At 49.0% G+C, this 24,159-nt stretch overlaps 1 protein-coding gene across 4 annotated transcripts in view; it reads right to left on the bottom strand.

The window, feature by feature from the left end:
- Nucleotides 1-23,226, bottom strand: part of Ca12 (carbonic anhydrase 12) — a 53,262-nt gene extending 30,036 nt beyond the window's left edge. For all 4 annotated transcript variants that reach the window (XM_057768300.1, XM_057768301.1, XM_057768302.1 and 1 more), the window contains exons 1-2: nucleotides 23,099-23,226; nucleotides 19,607-19,627 (exon numbers count right to left, since the gene is read on the bottom strand). In XM_057768300.1, coding sequence (XP_057624283.1) covers nucleotides 19,607-19,627; nucleotides 23,099-23,183 — 106 coding nt within the window. In that variant the 5' untranslated portion in view covers nucleotides 23,184-23,226. The remainder of the gene's footprint in view (nucleotides 1-19,606; nucleotides 19,628-23,098) is intronic.
- Nucleotides 23,227-24,159: the final 933 nt, after the last annotated feature.

The raw sequence follows: 24,159 nt of genomic DNA, 5'->3' as shown, positions 1-24,159 counted from the left end.
GGGCTGAACTTCTTGGCAGCTCCCCAGAATATCTGCCTGCTCACACTCTAAGGCAGATCAAAATACTTCCTTGCTCTGTGCTGTGCGGGGCCCTTTGCGCTCTTCACCCCTGCAGCAACTACACTGAGCAAAAGAGGGCTTGGTCTTTCTACACCAGTGGTCCAGTGGTACTTAAAGTCTCCCAGAGAAACAGCATCACTCCCATCTCCCTAGAGCTCCTTCAAGATATATACTCTAGCTGGGAATGTAGCTCGGTTAGAGGATATATCTTGAAGACAGAGCACTGGCCTAGCAAGAAAAAGCCCCCGATTCCATCCCCAGCACCAAATGAAGTGTAGAGATGCACATGAGAAATTCTACCTCTCGTGAGGTAGAGACAAGGGAATCTGAAGTTCAAGGTCACCTTTGGCTAAAAATCAAGGAAACAAGAAAAGCAATCAAACAATGAAGGCTCTTAGACCCCATCCTAGACCTACTGAACCAGATCATGTGGGTGGACACGGGGCATGTTACTGAATATCACCTCTCCAAGTGATCCCAATGCCTGCCAAGGACTAAGAAAACAGTGCGCTAGATGGAAGCTTGCTTTGTGTGTGTGTGTGTTTCCTGCTAAAGAGCCTGGATATCCTGAAGTATGCAAGAAATAGTTCTTGAATTAAAAAGACTACAGAGACGACAAACTGGCACAGCAGGTGTTAACGTGGCAGTAGCCACCCTGAGAATGAAAACAAGCAGCTGCCTGTGCAAGCTGCACGCACGACGTTCTTGCTGGTCTTCTTTGACTCATGGACGAGGGAACTGCACTAGGTGTGAAACTGCTGAGTCCACAGCAGACTGTGGCCACCGGCCTGGCTAGACAGCAACGTTATTCATAAAGCCAAATAGTGGAAATAGCCCATATCTCTCAACAGAAGGATGAATAAGCAAAACCGGTGCACAGACAGCCAATGGACTCTAACCCAGCCATAAAGGGCCCATCTTATTCCAAGAACTTCACCCGCAGGGTGCCTGAGGGTTGAGTAGGCCACTGTGTTTTCACAAGAGCCATCATGAAGGCAAACACACAACAGAGGCTCCGAGACTTTTACCCAAAGGGTGAAGAATGTGCTCTCTGTTTCACAGGGTCCAGGCTCAGAAGAGTGGTTACCACACTTGTTACAACACAGACCACTGAGGCTTTCTGAAACTCCGTGTTTCTGAAGCTGTAGTTTAGAGATGGATCCGTAAACTCTGCATGTCTCATACATCCCCCTGAAGTACTGCTGTTGCTGGGCTGGGCTCCACGTTTTCAAACCACTGGCCTAAGCATTTACCAACCTTTGCAGCACATAGGAATTTCTGTGAGCTTCTAATCTTGCCTGGCCCTGGCTGTGAGGTTTTGCTACCCCAGGAGCCTGATGTTCAGCTAAAGTTGAGAGGAGCTGGTGGAGACCCTCATTTGATCAAAGGCTGTGTGGTTGGAACCACAGCTGTGTTTTTCTCTCTTGTCAAGGCAGGGTTACAGTTCTGTTTTATAACAACAACCAAGAAAATTTTTTAGCCAAGGCTATGTCTCAGGCTAGCCTCAATTCTTGTGTAGTTTAGGATGACCTTGAACTTCTGGATTCAGAGTCCATAGTGCTCACTGTCATATTATAGAATCCCTTAACTTTGAACATCTGGTGATCCTGCCTCTCCCTCCTGAGTCCTGGATTATAGATATGTACAACCACATTAACTTTTATGTGGTGCTGGGTCCGAACCCAGCACTTCATGCATGCTAGGCAAGCACTCTACCAACCTGATCCGCAACCCTAGTCCCCTTTATAAACCTTTTTTAAAAATTTACATTCATAAAGGTGGAAGGGGAGTGGGGGAAAACATACAGCATATTCCTATCCAAACTATTAAAATGAGAAGGATTTAATAAAAAAAAATAGCATGTACTTATTTGTGGAGGGATCTGAATATAACTTGCAAGAATCAGATTCTTGCCTACCATCACACTGGTCCCAGGAATTGAACTTGGGTGGTCAGCCTTGGTGGCAAGCACCTTTATCTGCTGACCCATCTCACCACCCCCTCAGTCCCATTTTGTAACTATCCTTCTTTCGTGCGACATAATAGACGAGGAATAAAACACAGTGTGTGGGAAACTATCAACTCTATTTAGTTCTAGAATATTTTCATCACCCCCAAAAGACACCCAAAACCAGTCAATGGTTACTACCCATTCTCCTCCTTCCAGGCCCTGTCAGCCACTAATCCACCTTCTCTATGGAGTTGCCTGCTCTATTTTCTATAAAGGCAGTCACATGGTATGTGATCTCAGAGTGGCTTCTTTCCTTTAGCATCATTCTCAAGGTTGTCTTTGTAGCATGGAGTCACTCTCCATTCCTTTCCACAGCTGAGTGCTGTGCCACTCTGCGTATATACTACAAGTTCTCATCCGTTCACAGGGTTGATCTTATTCTAATTTGAGCATTTGATTCTAGTTAAATTGCTTTTGCTCTTTCGTGTAAAGCAGTTGTTGGCAGCTGTAAAAGATCGTGGTTTCTCCCTTTCAGGTTTCAGCAAACAAGCTATGAATGAACCTGGGAAGCAGTAGGAAAAGGCTGGGGGTCAAGAAGGCCGTAATTCATAACACGCTCCTGGGTAGAAAGAGAAGACTTTAAATATCAGGAGGTACAAGCGGATATAACAATGCTCCTGGCACAGAAAGGACACCGTGGGAGAGTAAACACTGTGGGTGGGGTGGCCTCCCTGGCAAGCGGCTTCCCTGGCAGACAGATTTGCAAATGTCACAGGTGCTTCTCCGCCACGGTGCAGCTGCTCGCCTGCTGGCTGTCAGGTGTTCTCTGCAGTGGTGCAGCTGCTCGCCTGCTGTCAGGTGTTCTCTGCAGCGGTGCAGCTGCTTGCCTGCTGTCAGGTGTTTCCCTGCAGCGTTGCAGCTGCTCGCCTGCTGTCAGGTGTTTCCCTGCAGCGTTGCAGCTGCTCGCCTGCTGTCTGTCAGGTGTTCCCTGCAGTGGTGCAGCTGCTCGCCTGCTGTCAGGTGTTCTCTGCAGCGGTGCAGCTGCTCGCCTGCTGTCAGGTGTTCTCTGCAGCGGTGCAGCTGCTCACCTGCTGTCAGGTGTTTCTCTGCAGCATTGCAGCTGCTCACCTGCCGTCAGGCACACTGCTGTCCCTCACTCCTCCACATCCACCTTCTCAGGGCTCATCTCTTACACAGGAGAGGCTGGGGGACGGGGCCAGGACTTGATGGCATTTGCAGGAAAAGTGGAATGTCTAAACTGAATGTTACTCTGGACTGGTGACCAGCTGTGGATCTTTTATGTCTGTCCACTGGATAAGAACCACCCCTTCCTGGTCTGGCTTCTCTCTGCTCTGAATATCTTACAAGAGCTGCCTGCCTGCTCACTTCTGCATCTTCCCCTCCAATTCAGACCTTGGCTGCTCACTCTTCTCAAGTCCATGTCCACAGAGCACTGGATCCAAATACTCATTCTTCTGCCCTCTTTTTCTCCACAGCAGACTTCACCCCTGCTGTGCTCTGTCTTGCCTGGGCCACTTTTCTTTTCCCTCCCTCCTTTTTCTTTTCTTTCCCTTTTCATGTTATAAGAGGCGATCTTACTGTGTGGCCCAGCCTGGCTTCGAATTCCTCATCCTCTGGCCTCTGCCGCTCAAGTGCTGAGATTACAGACGTGCATTATTCCAAGCAGCCCCGCAGCCCCAGCTGTCTTTCAAACTTCTCCTTACTGTTTCCAGGACACGGCTTTGTCTACACTGTCACCTTAAATCTCTCGCTCTTCTGAATCTCTGTGACGTTGTGGCTGTGCACCTCACCTTTCATAGCCCAGCCATCTCTCTAGCCCAAGGCTGCCTGTCTCTCAATGTGAACAGTTTGGTGGCTTTTTCCTTGGCTTTTCTTGTTAGACATGCCTCTGGGATGATCTATCCCTTCTTAGGTCATAGGGTTCTCAGGGATCAAACTTAGGTTGTCAGGCTTGGTGGCAAGTACCTTTAGTCTCTTGCTGCAATATCTGTTTTCATGCCTGCTTCCCCTTAACCATCAATCCACTTTGGGTAAGTCTGTGGCCCTGATCCCACCTATATACCACCAAATGATAAGCCCACAGAGCAAATGGGTAATAACTGGGGGGGGGGGGATAAATGAGCCAGTGGACAAGCAAGGATCCAAAAACTCCCTCTGAAGTGGAGCTGGATATGAAAAATGAAGAAGCTGACAAACTGGCACGGGGGGTTGGATTTATAAGCATGTTCACATCCTAGGGCGGCCTTCTTGGCATTGTGGAAGGCAGCATTTTGAAAACCCTTCTGGGCTAGGGAGATGCTCAGTCAGTAAAGAACTTGGTGTTTGTCACGCAAGCATGAGGACCTGAGTTCAGATCCCTAAGGCCAATGTAAATGTCAGGCTCAGGGATGCATAGCCATAGCCCAGCGCCAAGGTGGAACCGAGAACAAGCTCCCTGAACTCCCTGGCCAGCCGGTCTAGCAAATCTGTGAGCTCCAGGTTCAGTAAGAGGCTGTCTCAAAAAAAAAAAAAAAAAAAAAAAGAAAGTTATAGAGAAAAACACCCTGCCGGGCGGTGGTGGCATACACCTTTAATCCCAGCACTCGGGAGGCAGAGGCAGGTGGATCTCTGTGAGTTCGAGACCAGCCTGGTCTACAGAGCTAGTTCCAGGACAGGCTCCAAAGCCACAGAGAAAACCTGTCTCGAAAAAAAAAACAAAACAAAAAAAAAACAAACAAAAACACCCGATGTTGGCCTCTGAGTGCACATATACCACAACAGAGAGAGAGAGAGACGGAGAAACCCTTCTCTTGGTCATCTGAAGCTGTAGCTCATGTTAGAGTGCTTGCCTAGCATACACAAGGCCTTGGTTCCAATTCCCTGGCCAGGAGAAGGGAAGAGGAAGGAAAGGGAGAGGGGGAGAGGCCTCTTAGCAACACAAGGGTCAGTAGCTACCCAGGTTCCCAGGCCATGTGCAGGCAACACTGGCTGCAGAGTGGAGCTGAGCCCCCAGCATTCTACTGAATGAAGCAGCAGGACAGCCGGATGTGTGCACAGCGCCTCTGTGCCCTTGCACAGAACCCCGCTTTTCTAAATATGAACTTATTTCGTGCTAGGCCCAGGTCTTGTTGCCTCACCTGCTGTGTTACTGGAGACTAAGCCTAGGGATTTGCAGCTGAAGCAATCTGCCCCTTGGGGAACATTTGGCAATGTGTAGAGACATTGTTAGCGACCACAAGTAGGGGCATGCTGTCAGCATCTACTGGACAGAGGCCAGGCCTGCAGGGAAATATCCTGCAAGGCACAGGACCACTCACTCCATGACAGAAATATCCCACCACAAAGCTCAGTCATGCATAAGGTCAGAAGCTCTGGACTAGAGGATTGTCCTTGTCCCACCAGGACACAGGGAAAGAGGGACGAGATAACATCCACAGAGAACATTTTCTTGAATGGAGCGGATGCTCTCACTGTCAGTCATTATGGGCAGAAACGTAGAGTGGGGGGCCTGGCCTCAGAGATGAGAGGATGTAGTCACGGGAGGCAAGGCTGATGCCTATAACAGGATGGCACAGTCCCCTGCCATCTGAAAAAGCAGGACTTGGTGGTTACCCTCGGGGAACACGGACAAGACGTGTTCTGGATTTTTCCTCCACACCTTTTCTCTGAGAGAGCGAGAGAGATTTAGAGAGGCTGAGATCATGTATATGCATGCCGAGATTTAGAGAGGCTGAGATCATGTATGTGAATGCCAAGGTTTGAGTAAGATTATCAGAAGACAATTGGCAGAAATAAGTTTTCTACTTCCACCAGGTGTTTCCTGAGAATTGAACTCAGGCTAGCAGTTTGGCAGTGCCTTTCCCCACGGAGCCACCTTGCCAGCACCAAATTTTCAATTATCTTTCTCTATTTTTCCTGGTAGTAAGAATTAAACTCAGGACCTTGTACATGCTAGACACGCATCTGACCTCGGAACTATGTCCCCAGTTTACTTTCTATCTTTTGAGACAGTCTCTTGTAGTCCAGGCTAGCCTCAAACTTGATATTCAAACCAAGGGACTTTGAATTCCTTCTTTTACCTCCCAAGTACTGGAATTAGCAGTTCTGGAGATGAACCCCAGGGCTTTGTGCATGTTAGGCAAGAAATGTATTAACTGAGCTACATCCTCAACCCCTAAATTCCCTTTGAAGACAGACTGCCTTGTGTCATTCTAGACCAGCAGTTCTCAACTTGGGGTTCAAATGACCCTTTCATAGGGGTTGCATATCAGATATTTATATTACAATTCACAGCGGTAGCAAAATTACAGTTATGATGTAGCCATAAAAACAATTTTATAGTGGGAGAGGGGTCACTACAACATGAGGAACTGTATTAAAGGGTCACAGCATTAGGAAGGTTGAGAACCACTGCTCTGCAATCACAAATAACTTTTTTTAACTCCAAAACCTAGTGGGTTTAAAGTTCTTTCTACAAAGTCATGATTCACCGAGCGTTGACTATGTCCTGAGCAACTTCCTGAGAAGGCATTGACTAACTTTTCCTACAAAAAGCTAGATCAGAAGATTTTCCAGCCTCACGGGTTTTACTGTCTCTGTCACAATCCAGTTATGCTGTCGTGGCACAAAAGCAGCCCCAGGGAACACACAGGCAAAAGACCAAGACCACACTCTTGTGCAACTGAATTCAAAAGAACAGTGGAGGGCAGGCCCGCAGTTCTGGGTTATTTCTATCTGTGTAGCTACCCTATAACCTAGGTACTTTGCTCTCATTTAGTGGATAAGGTAACTGAGCTCAGAAAGATAGAATAACATGGTGAGCGGTCTAGTTTTATGCCAGCTTGACACAAGCTAGGGTCATCTGAGAGGAGGGAGCCTCAATTAAGAAAATGCCGCCATAGGATTCAGCTGCAAGGCATTTTCTTAATTAACGATTGATGGGCAAGGTCCCAGCCCATTGTAGATAGAGCCACCCTGGGCTGGTGGTCCTGGGTTCTAGAAGAAAGAAGACTAAGTCATGAGGAACAAGCTGGTAAGCAGCACTCCTCCATGGCCTCTGCATCAGCTCTGGCCTCCAGGTTCCGGCCCTTCCTGTCTGGCTTCCTTCAGTGATCAGCAGTGATGTGGAAGTGTAAGCTCCTTTCCCCCTCAACTTGCTTTTTGGTAATGGTGTTTCATCACAGCAATAGAAACCCTAAGACATATGGCTACCCATATAGCCAGTGACCAGTAAGGCTGAGCTGGGAACTGTGGCAAGACTTGTACTCCCCTCTAGCAACCTCTCAGCACAGTCTGGGCGGTCATCGGAGGTGACTGGGAGATAAAGCCTGGGGGACAGGTGAGAGCTGATGGGACAAACGGCAATGGAGGTGGTTGTGAAATCATAAAGCACCCCCGTAAGCAGTCCCTGGGGAGCCCAGAAATGAGAAAAAGTGGGGATTGTATATAAGACATCAGTGTGGCCTGGGGTATATAGGTATATATAGTATATAGGAGTAGATAAGACATCAGTGTGGCCTGGAGTATATAAGTATATATAGTATATAGGATGTAGATAAGACATCAGTGTGGCCTGGGTGCAGCTAGGTTGATAACGTGCTTGCTTGGCTCACAGCAAGTTCTGTGTTCAGTCCCCACCACCACAGGAAACCAGGGGTAGTGGCTTACACTTGTTATCTCAGACTTGGGAAGTCAAGACAGTGGGGTCAGGAGGTCAAGGTCATCCTTGACCACCTAGTATGTTAAAGGCCACCTGGACAACTACTTGAGACCCTGCCTCAAACAAACAAACAAACAAAAAGACAACTTTCTGCCATTCCCCAGAGTGGAGTGTGAGCGAAGTTGTGAGGTTCGAATGACCTCTGAATGCGGATTCAATGCTTAGTTGTTTTCATAATGAAGAAGTCCTTTCTGATAGCTTACTTCTAGAACTATTGAGTATGTATGTGCATGCGTGCGTGCGTGCATGCGTGTGTGTGTTTATGTGTAACTACACCCTCCATTTTCCCTTTATGGGAAAAGAATTGGTGTTTTGACACTTCTCACACTTGATAATGTGCATTCATAGGCTCCCTTCAACAGTCTTTCCCAAAGGTGTGAAGTGCCGTGGGGAATGAAAGGCTTTGAAACCATCTACCAAAGCTGCGACTCACAGCTGTGAGTTCGTGGGCGCCTGTCTTCGATTCTCAGAGCATCAGTGACAGAATTCAGGAGTAAGAGTTGCCCCACAGTGTGTCATTTCAGAACAGTCTAAAGAAGGTACACTATATGAATGCAGCTCAGGTCTTTCAGGAGAATCTCAGTTCTTCCCCCTTCAAGAGTTAGGGGCAGGTTCCAACCTTTCACAGTCGGCTCTCCCTTTTACTTCACCCCAAACACATCTGGGGCTCCTTGTGTGTCTTGTTTCATGTCTAGTGCATAGCAGCATTGTGTCTCGTTCCATACTAAAGTCTCCTTTGAAACCCAACCATCCTAGATCAAATGCATGTTCTCATGGCATCTTCTGAATCATAGAGCTGCATCCACAGATGAATGTTTCCTGAGGGCCTCCCCTGAGCCCTGGATCCCACAAGATCCTGGATGCTGGGCAGCCCGCATGGAGAGGGAAGATATCTCCTTCAGCACATGGTCACACGCCCTCTGAGTAACTCTCCTCCTGGACACACATGGCCCCTTACTGACCCATGACCACTCAAAGGCCCTAGAGCACTGCCTTGTGTACAGCAAGATCCAGATCAAAAGTTGTCCTTGGGGGGAAAGGTCTCCATCACTGGTCACTGAGTTCATGAAGCAAGGACCTGTGCTTCCTGAGGCAGTTAGGGGTAAAGACTGTGCTTAAACCCTGTGGCTCTCAAGTCTTTACTAGATATCCATTTAGAAATAGGGACGTTCCCTGACTCTTCCTGGCTGCTGGGCCCATTCCACCAACAGGTCTATCAAAAGTGGAGACTCCCAGGGAATTGCCAGCAGAGGAATGACTGTAAGATGGAGCCCGGCAATGATAAGTGAAGTCCCAGACATGCAGCTGAGTAACGAACTGGGAGGCTATGGAGACTGTTGGAGATGAAGGTGACAGGAGAGGGGTAGAACTAAGAGTAGAGATCATGTGTGAACATGGGCGGGCACGCCGAGGCTCTCATCTCCCCATCTCTGCACCCAGCTCTTCTCACGCCTGAAGGACCTGCTCCTCCATCCCGATAGAGGCCAGCAGGCCAGTGCGTCACGGGTCTGCTCCTTCACGCAAGTGCATCCTGCACTCCGCTCTCATCCCAGCCCCTGCACTCCTACCGACCACTGCAGTCTGAAGGCCTCAGAAAAGGATTGTTTTGATTTGGTTCTCTTTTTAGTTTTTCGAGACAGAGTTTCTCTGTGTAACAGTACTGGCTGTCCTGGATTTGCTTTGTAGATCAGAAGGGGGCAGTGATTCAGGATTGCTCCTAGAGGAAGCTGCATTTCCGCCTCGGATTTTGAGAGTGGCGGTGGGGACTCGGAGGTGCTGGTTTCTCCTCTGAGCAGTCACACCAACTTGATCCACGTTTCCCTTGAGCATGTCACAGCGAGCTGTGCCAAATGTTTGTTTACATCAACAGGTATTCGTCCATTGTGTTTTCCTCAACCACCAAGCTTTTCAACCCGCCGAGGGGAAGAAAAGCGAATTGATTTAGCGGGATGTGTTCCTGACAAGTCTACACGGTCTACTTTTTTTTTTTTCTCAAGCCCTGCATTTCCTCTATGGCATGATGTGTCATGTAAGAGCACAATCCCTGGAGAAGTGATGCAGGTGAGAGTCAGGAGACCCGGGTCTGGATGGGCAAGGCCCCTCTGCTCCACTTAGCCCACTCGCCAACTGTTTTCTTGTTTGTAAATGGGGGTGCAGTTTGGATGGCTGCATCTGCACTCCCTCTTCCCCATCCAACCAGGCAATAGTGACCACCAGGGCCTACGTGAATACTCAGGGAAGCGGAGCTGAGGATGGCGCTCACCCCCAGGCAGGCTGCACTGTTAGCTGTCCATGGATCTGGAGAAAGCATTTCAGCAGGTCCGTGTTGCCATTCCCTTGGTCCAGAACCCACCCTCCTTTCCTCACATCCCTCTGGTCCCTGCCCAGTATTTTCCACCCAATCCATTCTTCATCCCACAGCCAAGATGGTCCTTCTCAACGTTTCCCACGATTCTTCTGCCTAGAACATTCTAGTAGCAGCTTCCTGCAGCCTTCCTAGCTGGCTGAGGGCTCCTCAGACTCTAGCCTCACTTCAGGCTCCTTCTCTCTTCATTGAAGTCCTGTGTCGTTTCCAAACTATACAGCCTCCTAGCTGACCATCATATAGGCTGTCCCTTTGTCCCCGATTTCATGATCTTTAGGACTCAGCTCATGCTGCCTCAATGAACTTGCCCTAATCCAGTGTTCTTAACCTGTGGGTTGTGACCCCTTAGAGGGTCAAACGACCCTTTCCCAGGGGTCACATATCAGATATCCTCCATATCAGTTAGTTACCTTGTGATTACAACAGTAGCAAAATTACAATGATGAAGTAGCAACAAAATAATTCTATAGCTGGGGGTCAGCACAGTGTGAGGAACTGTATTAAAGGGTCGCACCTTTAGGAAGGTTGAGAACCACTGCTCTAATCCTTTCCTTAAGACTCTAGGTGGGAGCTTTCTGCTCTGTGTTTTAAGAACCTGTACCTTGCTGACTCTCCAGATTATGCCCATTCCCATAACAGCGCTCAGCCCCGATGCCTGTCTGTTTCCTCCCCACACCCCGGTGTTTGGCATACTAGTCACTCAGTAAACATTTGTGCTGTGAAGTAAACCGATTCTCTCCGGTGTATTGAAGCCTATATGTAGTCTTTGACTAATAGATCGTGGCCAGCTCATTAATGTATTAATTTTTAAAAAGTCAAACATTAATTGACTAGGGACATGGCTCAGTTGCTCTGTGCTTGCCCATCATGCACAGAGTCCTAGGTTCAATCCCCAACACTGCATAAAACCAGGTGTGGTGGCACACGCCTGCAACCCCAGTGCTTGGGCGGTGGAAGCAGAAAGGTCAGAAATTCAAGGTTATTTTCAGTTATAGAGTCTGAGGCCAGCCTGGGATACATTAGTCCCTGCCCCAAAAAATAAATAAATAAAAATAGACATTTATTCAAGTTGAAACTACAAACTGTCTCTGATCTTCCTGGTAACCAAAGCCAAGGAGGGAAACTGGCTCACATGACTGCCTCAGACCTGCTACAAAACAGCTTTGTCACACAGCCTTGAATGTCACCTCTTTTTGTTATGTGTTTCTCATGCAGTTTCCAAAGAGGGGCGACTCAGAAAGAGCACCAGGCCTCATTAGCTAACGTCACCCTTGGGTACAATAAGCAAAGTCTGCTCTCATCATGACCGAGGCACCTCTGCTGGACCATGTGCCGTGAACGGAGCGACAGGCCTGTCTGGTGTGGAATCTGCACGTGTCCCTCTGAGAACTGCACGGGTCTTCCCTGTTCCACCCAGAGGTCCTGCAGCTGACTGAACCACACATAAATGATTGCATAAGGTATTGTAAAAGGTAAGGCAGGCTAAACAGAACCATCTGACTTAGATTTATACCAGTTCTGAGTCAACCTTTATAGACACAAGGACGTGGCAGCCAAGATTTGTTCCTTCCTGGTTGGCATAAGTCAAATGACAGGCAGGGACTCAGAAAGCTTGCTCTGTAAAGGGACACTTTTGTAAACCTAAAAGACACATCAATTACATTGCTAAAAGTACTTTCCGTACCCAGCACTACCTGAGCGTGTGAGCTGTGAACTGATGAACACTCAGTACAGCTATATTCAGAATCGAACGGCCCCTTCCAGGGCACCGTGAGCAGAGTGTGTACAAGCCATGGTCTTTCCCATTCTCCGGCCTTCCTTGTTTTCACTACTCACTGGAATTTATCATTTCTGCCTCTTCCTCCATGTTCCTAGCATCCAGAACTCTGTTTCTCTGTGAAGATTTGTGAAACAACTACCATATTTTCATGGTTCTAGAAGTCATTGATGACAAAATCCATGCCCAAAAGATCAATGGGTTGTGCATGCCTCTAATCCCAGAACTCAGCAAGTTGAGGCAGTAGAATCACGAGCTTCAGATAACAGTGAGACTCTTGTCTCAAAAAGATCTATCTTGGGAGACTGTAGAGATGGCTCAAACAGTTAAGAGCACTGGCTGCTCTTCCAAAGGACCCGGGTTCAATTCCCTGCACCCACATGGCAGTTCACAACCATCTATAAGTCCAGCTCCAGCATATCCGACACCCTCATACAGACATGCATGCAGGCAAAACCCCAATGTACATTATATAAATAAATCTTTAAAAGAGAATTTATCTTAGTTTAAGAAATGCTAAAATGTGGGGAACCAATGAAATAGGGTCTGTGGCCATGCCAGGTGCACTTGCTAAATCCTCATCCCATGGTGCTGCCCTGGGAAAGTCTGCCTGGGACTTCAGGGCTCCTTCACTGCAGGGCTGCCTGGCAGGGGGAAGTTAGAAAATGGTCAGGAAAGAGGGCTCTTCTCCCTCGCAGACTGTGGGTTTCCCTAAAGCATTCTGTGCCCCATTTTCTTCCTTGCTACTGAGGTTTGGATTTGATGTGTCCTCCGAAGGCTCATGTATTGAAGGTCTGTCCCCCCAGTGGGTGGTACTGTGGAGAGGTGAGCATCTCACCAGAACAATAACCCCATGAATTGAGGGATCCATCGGTGTGTTCATGGCTTAACGAGCTCTCAGTGGGAAGACTGATTGGAGAAAGACTAGTGAAGGTCTGAGAAGGCCATATGTGATGCTCCCTGGCAGCAAGGAGGGGAGCCGCCTGCCCCAACACACCGTCTCTACTGTGATAACATGACGTCATGCCTCACTCAGGCCCAGAGGAATGAAGACAGCTCCTGGAAGCTGTGAAACCAGGAGGGAAAACACTTTGCTCCAGTAGTGTTTGCCTCACCAGGTGTGGTGGTATATGCCCTTAATCTTGGTACATGGGAGGCAGAGGCGAGGGGATCCCTGTGAGTCCAAGACCAGTGTGGTTGACACAGCAAGTTCAGTGCCAACCAGAACTACGCAGTGAGATCTTTTCTGTAAAAAAGTGTTTTTCTTAGTCATTGTCACAGTGACACACTCATAGGAACCAGACCTATTAGTGCCTGCCTGGAACTGAGACACACACACACATGCACACAGACACACACAGAAAGACAGACACAGACATACAACAGTTTTGATTCAGTCCTTTGCCAAGTTAAGGCTCTCTTTTAGTCAAGTTCATAGGAAACCATGCAAGGCTCTTCTCTAGCTATGAAGATTCTGCATGGATCTAGGCATATGCAGCTCAGAGCCCCATCAGCCCTAGATCAAGTTCATTTTCATTCTTAGGCTCAGGCACCCAAGTTGGACTTGCTTTCTGGAAAATTGGTGCTTGGCTGAAGTGACCTTTGATGTGCAACCAGATACATGGTATCTAGGTGCCAAGAAAGCACCGGATAAGATCCACCTTCACCCTGGTCTGAAGGACAAAGCCAGAAAGAACATTCTGGGAGGAGAGGTTCTTATATGTTTTTGTCTAATTCTTCTCTTCTCGAAAAAATATCCTTTGTTCAATCAGAATACAAGGTATCTACTGACTATTAAAAAAACACAGTTCAGAGAGAGAGAGAAAGAGGGGGGGAGGAAGAGGGAGGGAGGGAGAGAGAGAAAGAGAGAACACACCGGGCGCTCTGGTGTTATCAGGTATTAGAATAGACAAGGACATGGCTTTCAGGTTTAAGCCAATTTCTTTCCGTTATCTTATTTGATCTTCACCACAACCCTGCGAAGCCCAGGGTACTTCTCAAATCTGAGTACACACCAGACTCATACAAAGGGTTTCTAAAATGATAGCTGAACCTACCCAGCAGAGTTCCTGATTTAGTGGGGTAGGCCTGGGGCAGGGCCAAGAACCTGCATATCTAATGGTCACATTAATGCTGATGATATTGGCTCAAGGACCATGTTTTGCGACACGCTGAGTTAGCTCCTATCACTCCCGGTGCTACAGCGAAGGAACTGAGGCACAGAGCACCCAAATTACTTTCCTGCACCAGCCAGCCAGAAAGTGACCCAGTGGATACGTCGAAGGTCTGCCAGCTTCTGGAATCTCCAGACTTCTACACCCCAGTTTTCTGCCAAACAACCCACTCAGTCATCACACCCAACTGGAGGGATGAATACTGCCATCTCTGTCCTCTCTACGGCCAGCGGTAGTCATTAAGGTGCAGGAATTTGGGGAGAAGCAGACCAAAAGCCTCCAGGATACACTCAAGCCCCAATTCTGCAACCCGGGAAAGATGAGGCTCATTGCGAGTGGGCAGACCACACCACATCCCAACAGACCCTGCATGCCACGGCTTTAATTAGCAGTAACTGGGACTGGAGCCCAGATTTAATAAACGAGAGCAGGTCAGACTGCTGGTCTCTAGAAAATCCCCCAATACAGGGACAAGGTTAGGTTCTCCAATCGAAAAACATGCCTGGCCTTTTCCAGCTCTCCAAAGAGTACTTTGGGTCTCTTCTACACGCTTAGGTTGGCAGCTGCGGGACACGGGAGAAAGACATGTACCCCCTTAATTAAATCTGCCTTGTAATTGTGCGTGCCCCCAGCTGCCATTTTCGGCCCTTCCTTTGGCATCTTCAGGCCTGCTCTTATTACTCATTTTGAGGGTAGGCCTGCTTTAGGGTAAAAAGAAAAGTTTGCTTTCAAGACTGCTTTCCTGTGTTCCATTTCTGGGTCTTAAAGGCTAAGAAGGGCTTAGAGAGAGTGTGCAGGGCCCCAGGGCACATGCGTTGGCAGGAGCTTTGTATGCCAGCAGAGGCAGGCAGAGGGCAGGTGGAGGCAGGGCCTGAAGGACGTGAAGGATGTGAACACGATGTCTGCTGCTATGGAGGATCCCAGCCTGATTGCCAAAGGGAATTCTCTATGTGGGTTCGTGTTCATGTGTGTGCAAGATGAGCGTGCACACATGTGTGCACATGGATGTAAAAGCTAGGGTCAGTCCCAGTGGTTCCTCTTTAGACTCTGTTAAGTTTGTTTTTTGAGTCTCTCGATGGGACCTGGGGTTAAGCAGCTGGACTAGGCTAGCTGTCCAGTAAGCCCCAGGGATCTGCCTGTCTCTGTCTTCCCAGCACTTGGATTACAAATGTCGCCACTCCCAGCTAGGGATGGAACTCAGGTCTTCATGTTCGCATGGTAAGCACTTGACTAAATGAGCCATCTCCCCTGCCTAAGGAGAAAACCCTTTAGTACAAAGATTCCATTGTGTGCAGGAGGAACGGAGGCATGGAGAAAGAAAGCGGTATTGGAAACGCATGCCAGTGCCTGGGACACACCATATCTTCCCCAAGCCAACTGTCCAAGCGATCACTGAGCTGAGCAGGAAGGCTTGTGTTCTACTGCAGCCCACTATGGCCCCCAACACAGTCAAGCCCCATTGATCCCAAATCCCACACGTCAAGATGGAGAGACAAGAAGCACAGAGGCTCTATGGGGTGATGACTTGGAGAGAAGTGGAATTCTCCAGGGGAGGCCTTGGTGTCCACATACCCCAACATTATGGTGTCTTTAAGTGTCATCTTATTTGCCCAAATCGCTTTCCAAAATAGCCTAAATCTGTAGACAACGCACCAAGGTCTGGTACCACCAGATGTCAACACCGTGACCATTCTGTGCTCTTGGCTCATTTCCAGCACTGACATTCCTTTTGGTTGCTCCATTGTTTCAAAACACACTGGATGTGTGTGTGTGTGCGTGTGTGTGTGTGTGTGCGTGTGTGTATGCGTGTGCATACCTGTACATGTGCCATGGTGCATATATAGAAATCAGAAGACCACTTGCAGGAGTTGGTTCTCTTGTTCCACCATGTGGATCCCACCTGAGCAAACTCAGAGATGGTCAGGCTTAGCTGTAGACACCTTCGCCTGCTGAGCCATCTCGCTGGCCCACAATGGGATTTTTGTTGTTTTCTTGACATAAGACTATTAAAACCTGACTATCTGGGGAAAACGACTCTACCAGCTCGCTGGAAATTTTCACTCCTTGCATTGAACCTAAGGTCCAATACAAGCAAGTGCATGCATCATAAGCCAACAGATTGGCAAATTTTTATAAACCAAACACAGTACCCAGGTCAAGGAACTGAATACACCCAGCTACCCCTGATATCACTTCCCAGTCACCTCACCACTTCAGAACACCCCCTCTTCTGACTTTCAGCCTCAGAGATGCTTTCCTGGGCTGGAGTTTGTCCTCTGCTCACATGACAGCCTAACTTGCAAGTCAGTACTCAGCAGTTGAGCAGGTCAGGTGCTTGCTCAGCTCTACAGGGCTGGTGGGTAGGGGGGCAGGCTCTAGCACCTTTCCTCTCTCATAACTGAGCCTCAAAATTCTAAAGCCAGCCCAGGAACAGGGCAGGACTTGGTCCATCTTGGCTGGAAGATGGTCCCGTGTCTTGGAGATCCACCATGAGGTCAGCCATGAGGCTGAGCGCCAGGGACAGGAGGCGAATTCTTTTTCCACATACTTCTACAAGTTCCACCATGTGCAGTAGTCAACCCGAAGCCTGGAGCGAGGTGATTCAGTGTAGCTATGTGCTCGGTTCTAGACCCTGGGAAGTCAGCTCACAGTGCTGGCTGGGCCTGCCCTGTTCAGTTCAACCCTTACTGATGGGAAACCACTTCCCTCCAGCACCAATGCTGGGCCTACTCTCTACCCATGTGCTTCTGGGCACAGGTGCCAACTGCCAGCTGCAGCCTGGACCTGCTGCCTCCTGAGCTATCCTCCTTCTGTCCTTTGCGTTCATGCCCTCTGAGGGATGACTGTGCACCACTACTGGAAACCATGTTTGGGCTGGGTTTGTAGCCCAGTTGGTAAAGTACATGCACAAAGGCCCACATTTAATCCCCAGTGCCACATAAATTGGACATAGTGGCACAGGCCTGCAATCTCACCTCTCCGGGGACAGAGGCAAGAGGATCAGAATTCAAACTCATCCTTGGCCACATAATGAGGTCATAAGCCATCCTGGGCTAACAAGAGACCCTGTCTCAAAGCAACAAAAACAAAAGCCAAGGCTGGGTTTATCAGGGTTCTTGGCCATGTGTTATCAGATTTTGCTTTTGTCCTCATCACAGAGCCACTCTGACTGCACAGTGCAGCAGGCAGAGAGGGCTGTCCAGGGATAGCGATCAGGAAGAGCAGTCCTGGGCCAGGCCTCATGGCTACGCAAAGAAGCCCTTTCTGGAACAAGGCTGTTGGCCACTGCAAGTGATGTGACTGCTCCCGCCTCACTCAGCCTGAAGCTGGGGGACTGCGGCAGAGGTGCAGGGAGCCTTGCAGAGACTTGACTTGTGTTTCCACTGTGTTTGAAATGCTAGCAGAATTGGTGGGGGAAGTCAGCACTAACTCTTGGCCAAGAAGACTCCTGAGAAATGTCTGCACAGGGTCCTTTAGTGGTATGCATGAGACTCTCTCAGGCCTAGAGTTTCTCAGTGGGCAATGCTCATCTAGATTCTAGAAGTCTTGAGAGTTAGATCCTCAGCACATCACAGAGAGAGAGAGAGAGAGAGAGAGAGAGAGAGAGAGAGAGAGAGAGAGAGAGACACCTTTTGGGGAATGTTTTTAAAAATGCAGGTTTCTCAGGTCCCTCCTTACATAAGGCTGAAACCCAGAAACTTGCATTTTCAGAGGGAACCCCAGAAGATTCTAATGTAGTTGATACCAAGATGTAGTCTAAGGAACACTGGTCTAGATAACTCCACCCTCAGGGTTGCAGATGGAGCAGGTGATGCCCAGAGAGCCCAAATGGCTTACTGAGAAACACAGAATCCAAGTACCTATCTTCTATTGTGCTGCACACACACACACACACACACACACACGCACACACACACACATGAGTGCACGCGCGCGCGCACACACACACGCACGCACACACACACACACTTCTGTCTGATGGGCCCTGCAGCCAAGCTCTGTATACTCTTTCTTTGGTGGATTCTCACCCTGCCCTTTGTAAGGTAGGATGTGAAGACAGGGAACAGAACAGAGTTTCCACAAAGACCCAGCACTTTCCTGTATCCCTTCCATCTGCCCAGTGCCTTCTCCTAACACCCAGATCTGCTCCCTGTCCTGCCCCACTGCACGCAGAACAAGCTGGAATATCCTGACCTCTCCTGGACTCTTTCTGACCTGCAAAGCCATGACTCTTCTAGAACCCTGTCTCCACGAACTTCCTTCAAATCTCAGCTTGCTCAGCCTGCCCTCTGTCCATGGGGTGCCCTTGGCACCTGGGCCGATGGTACATCTGCCACCTTCCCCAATCCTCCCATTCTTTTAAGGCCTAGATAGAAGCCTGCCTGGTTCCTTCAGGAAGTCTCTGGAACTTCCCAGCTCTGGCTCTCTCCTCTGACAATCAGCACTGGACCATTCATTAGCAATCTGCTGTTACTACCTATTATGTTCTGCTTTGAATTATGAACTTTAGTAATTCCAAGCTAGAGCGCTCAGCATACCCTTCTAATTACCCAGCTACCTAGTAACGTTCCTCGCACATAATAAGCACATAAAAGGACGTTAGTAACAGTGGAGCTATGCAGTGCTGTGGTGGGGAGCAGAGTGCTTGCAGCCTGGGCCTGGGAGAACGTGCCTTTTGATTCAGTGACTTCCTGGGCTCCCAGGAGTGTCCAGGCTAATCTTTGCACATGAAGGTCAGACTTCTCTGCAGTATGCGTCTTCTCTCATAATCAATATCCCTGACTGTCACTGCCCAGAGCTGTTGCATTTCCTGGCTTTAACGTTAGCAGAACACCTCTGCTTTCTTCACCTCCCAGGGCCAGTAAGGTCACTTCTATGCTGTATCGTGTGCAGTGTCCATAACCCTGTCCCTATCAAAATATCATGAACATTCCTGCACTCGCCAGAGGGCCAACCAAGTGCCCTGCCTTCCAGTTCTCACTCCAGCCAGTGGCGACATTGCCTGTTCACTGCAACAATGTAGCCCCAGCAACTGTCTTGCAGGCTAGCCAGGCTGACTAACACATTCTTGACCCAGGCCCACAGAAACCCTGGACCATATTTAACGTTAGTCAAGCCTCCTCTTCACTCAGGACTGCCCATCATCTCTGCATCCGTGGCTTGCTGACAACATGGCCACAAGAAGTTAATTTCAGATCCACTGACAGCTTAAGTTCTAGGGCCTGAGCCAAACTTTCCAAAAGGAGCCCTTTCTTCTTTGTTTGTTGTAGGAAAGACATCTAGAGAGGAGGAAGGGTTCTCTCCTGCCAGGGCCCCTGCAACGGGAGGTCTGGGAGAAATTCTTACTGGAATTTGGAAATCTCAGTGCTGAGTCTCACAGTTCAAGCGCCCCCTGGAGCAGGCTTTCTGCTTGGGGAGAATACACAACGTAACTCTCATGAGGAGCCACTCTCTGATGATGCAGCTTCCCCCAAGCACCCCATGCTCCCAACAACCTCTACCAAGCCTCTAATTTAATTATGGTTATCGCCTAATAAATATATTTAAAATCTCTACTTACCAACATAGGTCCACTTGGATCCTGTAAAGAACAGAGGGAAACGAGTAAGTACAATACAGTGGAGCTGACAGAGCCAGGAAGACCCTGCATGTTTAGTTTTCAAGTGGGCGAGACTGAGAAGGAAGCCAGTGTCCTGTCCCCAAATACAAACTTCTGACGTGGAGCCAGAACCATGACTCCTCAGAGCTGTGCTCCACACAGAGCTGTGCTCCACACAGAGCTGTGCTCCACACAGAGCTGTGCTCCACACAGAGCTCAGGATGGGGAGTTTGTAGGGGTGTTTGTGGACTCAGCAGGGGGCATCTGGAATAGATGCCACCCCAGACAGCTTAGAAAAGTCAAACATTATTAACCGGGCAGGGAATTCCATTCCATGTGAATTGAAACCCAGAAGCAATTGAAGTATTCATTCAGTGAAAGAATTCTCTCCCACTGTCCCTGCCCTCTTCCAGTAGACACCTTGTCTGTGGGGTGATGGTGGGTCAGACACCCATGCATTCTCCCGCCTCCCCTACTAGACACACTATTTAACGTCTTGGTTTTTTCCACTCAAAAACATATTGTGGAGAACTTCTCACATCAGTATCCAGAAAGCAGAAAACTACCTGCGAATGGAAGATGCCCCCCCCCCTACCACCAAGAGAGCTGCCATCCTCATCTGAGCTGTACTGCTGGCAGTGCCAGGAATGTGGGGGAGAAATTCTGCCAGGAACATAACCCAAGCCACCCACCACCTCCCAGCCCTCTCACCCCTCACACGGGTCTTTCATTCCCCCATCCAGTGACATTTTTAAACAGTTGTTGCAGGACTCTGCCCCTGTCACCCAGCCTGCCCACTTCCACCTTCCTTGTGAAAGAAGACTGGTACCCCAAGCTGAGATGCATCTCTCTATACACTAGGGGAGACACATCCAGCTAGGGAACAGTGCAAGTCCTGGGCACCTCTCTTGGCATATCTGAGTGTCTGTGGTTGGGAGAAGCAGCTGGGAGACTAAGAACTGGCCTCACCTTTGTCTCTCAATAAAATGTAGTGTCAAGGACCTGACCACTCCCCATGAGCAACAATTTCCTACTCAAGCCAATGGTGGTTTCTAAAAGCTGAAAGAGAACCTTGCTTTTTCTTTCTTTCTTTTCAATGTTGATTTTTATCTCCTTTTGCCTCATTGCTGCTATTATTGCCTTGTCTGGTGTCTTTGCCTCCATGTTAATTTTATTTTTAATTTTCAGAGTTAATTGATGATTTTGATCAAATGAGGCATCTATACATAGTTTAGAGTCAGATGGCTCTACAAGGCCTTTTAGCAAATGTCAGCCCACTAAAAGTCACTAGTCATTTATTTGCTTCCTAGGACAACCGTTTTGGATTCTTTTAAGTAATTCTTTGAGTTTCTCCATACCTTTAGAAAACATGTTTATATTGTCCCCTTTGGGCTTTGTAGAATCAAGCATTCTTTATTGGCATCTGACCATGAAAGAGAAGAGTTTCATTTTTGCAGGTGATGTAAGTGACCTGTCTCGGACCATGTGTCTACTAAGAGTCTCCACGTGCCATGTTCCTGTGAATTTCAGTAGCTTCTTAGGGGGGTCAAACTCCCCCATTTCCTTTCCAAAAATGGCTGGGTTTGGGCAGCTCAGTAGTGCCTGTTGGAACCTGCAAACCCAGCTGGCACTGGGCAGGGAGATGCCCCGAGGAATGGGTATTTAGCAAAGTCCAGACCAGGTAGGTGTTCAGGGTCCTGCCCTACCTGCTTTCTGCCTTGAGTGCCAGCAGCTTCCAAGGGCTATGGCACTGCATCCAGACAGTGTGAGCCTGTCCCATGCTCTACCTTCAGGTAACTGAAATGGCCCTCAGCCATAGAAACAAAAAGCTCTTCACTGTCCCCAGAAGACCTTCAGCTCTACCTTATGCTCCGCCCACCCCTGGACCGAGGGCTTTTCTTGGGCAGTGATTTGTGCCAACTGTGAGGAATTTCAGTCCCCCAAGGACCAGGCAGAGCACACTTTGACCCTCTTACTCAGCTAACTCTCCAGTCCCAACCTGGTGGTAACTGACCTTCTGAACACCCCAGTAAGTTTTGTTTGACTTCTCCCCTGAGGCGGTTAAGAAGCAGACCAGATGAATAGCAGAACAAAATCTTAGAACCTAGAGGCAGGTAAGACTGCTCAGTGTACCATGGAAGTGGGGTTTCACTGCAAGCTCCCCCAAGGCAGTTTGGAGAATGAGGAGGGAAGGGCGCAACAAGGAGGAGAATAAGGAGTAACTGCCCCAAGATCAATAGACAGCTCTCCTCTCCTTTGGGGGAGGTGCTCAGTACTAAGAAGATTTCTGGTGAACTTCAGTCTCTTTGGATTTCTGGAGAGTTAGCAGTTAGTCAAAGCTGGCCATTTTCAAAACTGATCCCCATTTTCGGAGATTTCTCCCACCTCCTGCCTCTTCCTGACTGAATGGAAGTAGGTGACAGTAGGCAGAGCTTGCCAGCCAGTAGATGAAGATCCAGCAAAGGAGTGGTTTGTTGCCCACAGGTCCAGCCTTCCCCACAGGTACAGTGACCTCCCAGGAGGTGGAGGACCGAGAGGAGAGCTCTGATCCTACTGGGCAGGACCGATGCTCTCTCCCTGCTTCCTACCGGTGGATGGGGGTGGGGTTCAGCCATTAGGGTCACTCTTGGTCCTTTCTATAAATGTTGCAACCCAGGATCTGGACACCCAAAGTATCTCCACAATGTGGAGATTGTCATTAGCAGGACCTAGTCACCGACCTCTCCCTGAGAAAAGCAGCTGAGAGAGAGGCAGGCTAAAGCTTGCTTTCCCTGTCTTGTTCCAAAGGAGTTAATTAACCAGGCTTTGGACACGAGCCCACAGCTCAGGTTCCTCTTCCCACCTCAGCCGGACACCCCACGCAGCACCCTCAGCACCCTTGCCCTCTGGAGTTCAGCACCTTTTTACAATTAGAAATAGGGGGTGCACGTGCACACACGTGTAGGTTCCGGGTAATGGAGTCCTAGGGGAAAGACAGTGACTAAGGATGGGCTGCTACCTTGTCCCTTTAACATAGAGGTGGAGTCTGTTGGTTAACTGCCTCTGAGGGTTCTGAAGAGCAGCCTGACTCCCGCTTCTTGCGGATCGCACCACTCAGGAAGCCAGTCATTTCTCAGCGCTCTGCAGGTGGTTCCGGGATTCTGCCTAGCAAGTTTCCAAGCCCCATCTCCAAAGCTAGTGGCGCTCAGAAAAAAAGGCAAACGAGTAATGCCAACAGTGCACAAAACACCATAAAAAAGGCAACGTGTCTCCAACCTCAGTAGACCGTGCATCCTATACGAAAAGTGGGCATTTCTTCCCTGAAAATGTGCTACCCACACAGCTCCTTCCCTGCTCCTTCGTTAGTGATTTTATCTTGCAAGAGCCTGGCAGGAGATCCTTCTGCCCAGGCATGGTTGAGTGTCTGACTGTGCGCGACTCTTAAAAAAAAAGAAAAGAAAAAAGAAACTTTACCGTTGAGTGGGGCAGAGCTGGAAGGCTGTTCCTTTAGGATCACGAGAAAGAGGACGGCCGCTGCGCGCAGGTTGCAGTGGGGCATCTTTGCCGGGCGACTCAAAGCTGCCACTCGCTCTGGGGCTGCCAGGCGCTTGGAGCTGACTGGGGCGCACCAGCACCGCGTGCGTGCAACCTGGAACCACGCCGCGCTCGCAGTGTAGGCTGCTGGCTGCCCCCAAGCTGCTTTTTAAGCCGCAACTCAACCCCAAACATGATGTCATCAACAGGAGGGCGGGAGCAAGACGCCCAGCCTACCGGAGGGCTGGAGTCCCCGGTCCAAGGTGAATTGCAATCCTGACTTAAGTGGTCCACAGTGGCCGGCCTGCGTGGCCGTTCCTCTGGACACCTGGGGAGCCAGATCTCCCAGAGAGCTGTGGGAAGTCAGAGAACCAAGTGTCACTTCACTGGATGTGGCCGTGGTCTGTCACTGACCTTACTTGAAAGTCTCCATAGGATGCCGTTTGAGCCAAGTCCTCCTTCAGGGACCGAATGCTTCTGCCTGGTCTGGACAGGGGTTAGCTAAGTAGCTGTGAATTGCACAGCACATCCAGAGTAAACTCCTTTCAATGAAACCACATTGTTTCCTGTGAACAGGAAAATGGTATAATGGGATTTCACACGAATGAGCAGCTTTACTCAGCGATTAGAATTTCTCCTGGGAAGAGGCTTGCTCCTTGTGCAAATCCACGTTTTATCTGTCCATCCTCAGTAGGAAGCTGGGGAAAAGGTGCCCTCCCTGGAGTAGTCATGAAAGAAAAGGACTTGCATCATTACTTAGTGTCTAAAAGCATCAGAGACCGGTCTAGGCGTTCGTGTCTCAGTCTAGATCAGTGGCCAAGCTCTTTCCAGTGCAGTAGTAACCACCTGTTGCTACTTCTCTGCACTTTTCTCGTATATTTGCCTGCTTTGCAATATGCACACTTGTGCTACATGACAGCATGTGGCTCTGATCGCCTTCATGTTTAGCCCATGTCTAGCTAGGTCTTATCGAGCAGCTGCCCTGTTGTCCCCCACCCTTC

The sequence above is a fragment of the Chionomys nivalis genome, chromosome 4 (assembly GCF_950005125.1).
Source record: "Chionomys nivalis chromosome 4, mChiNiv1.1, whole genome shotgun sequence".
NCBI classification, from domain to species: Eukaryota; Metazoa; Chordata; class Mammalia; order Rodentia; family Cricetidae; genus Chionomys; species Chionomys nivalis.
This window is presented reverse-complemented; position numbering and strand designations above follow the sequence as displayed.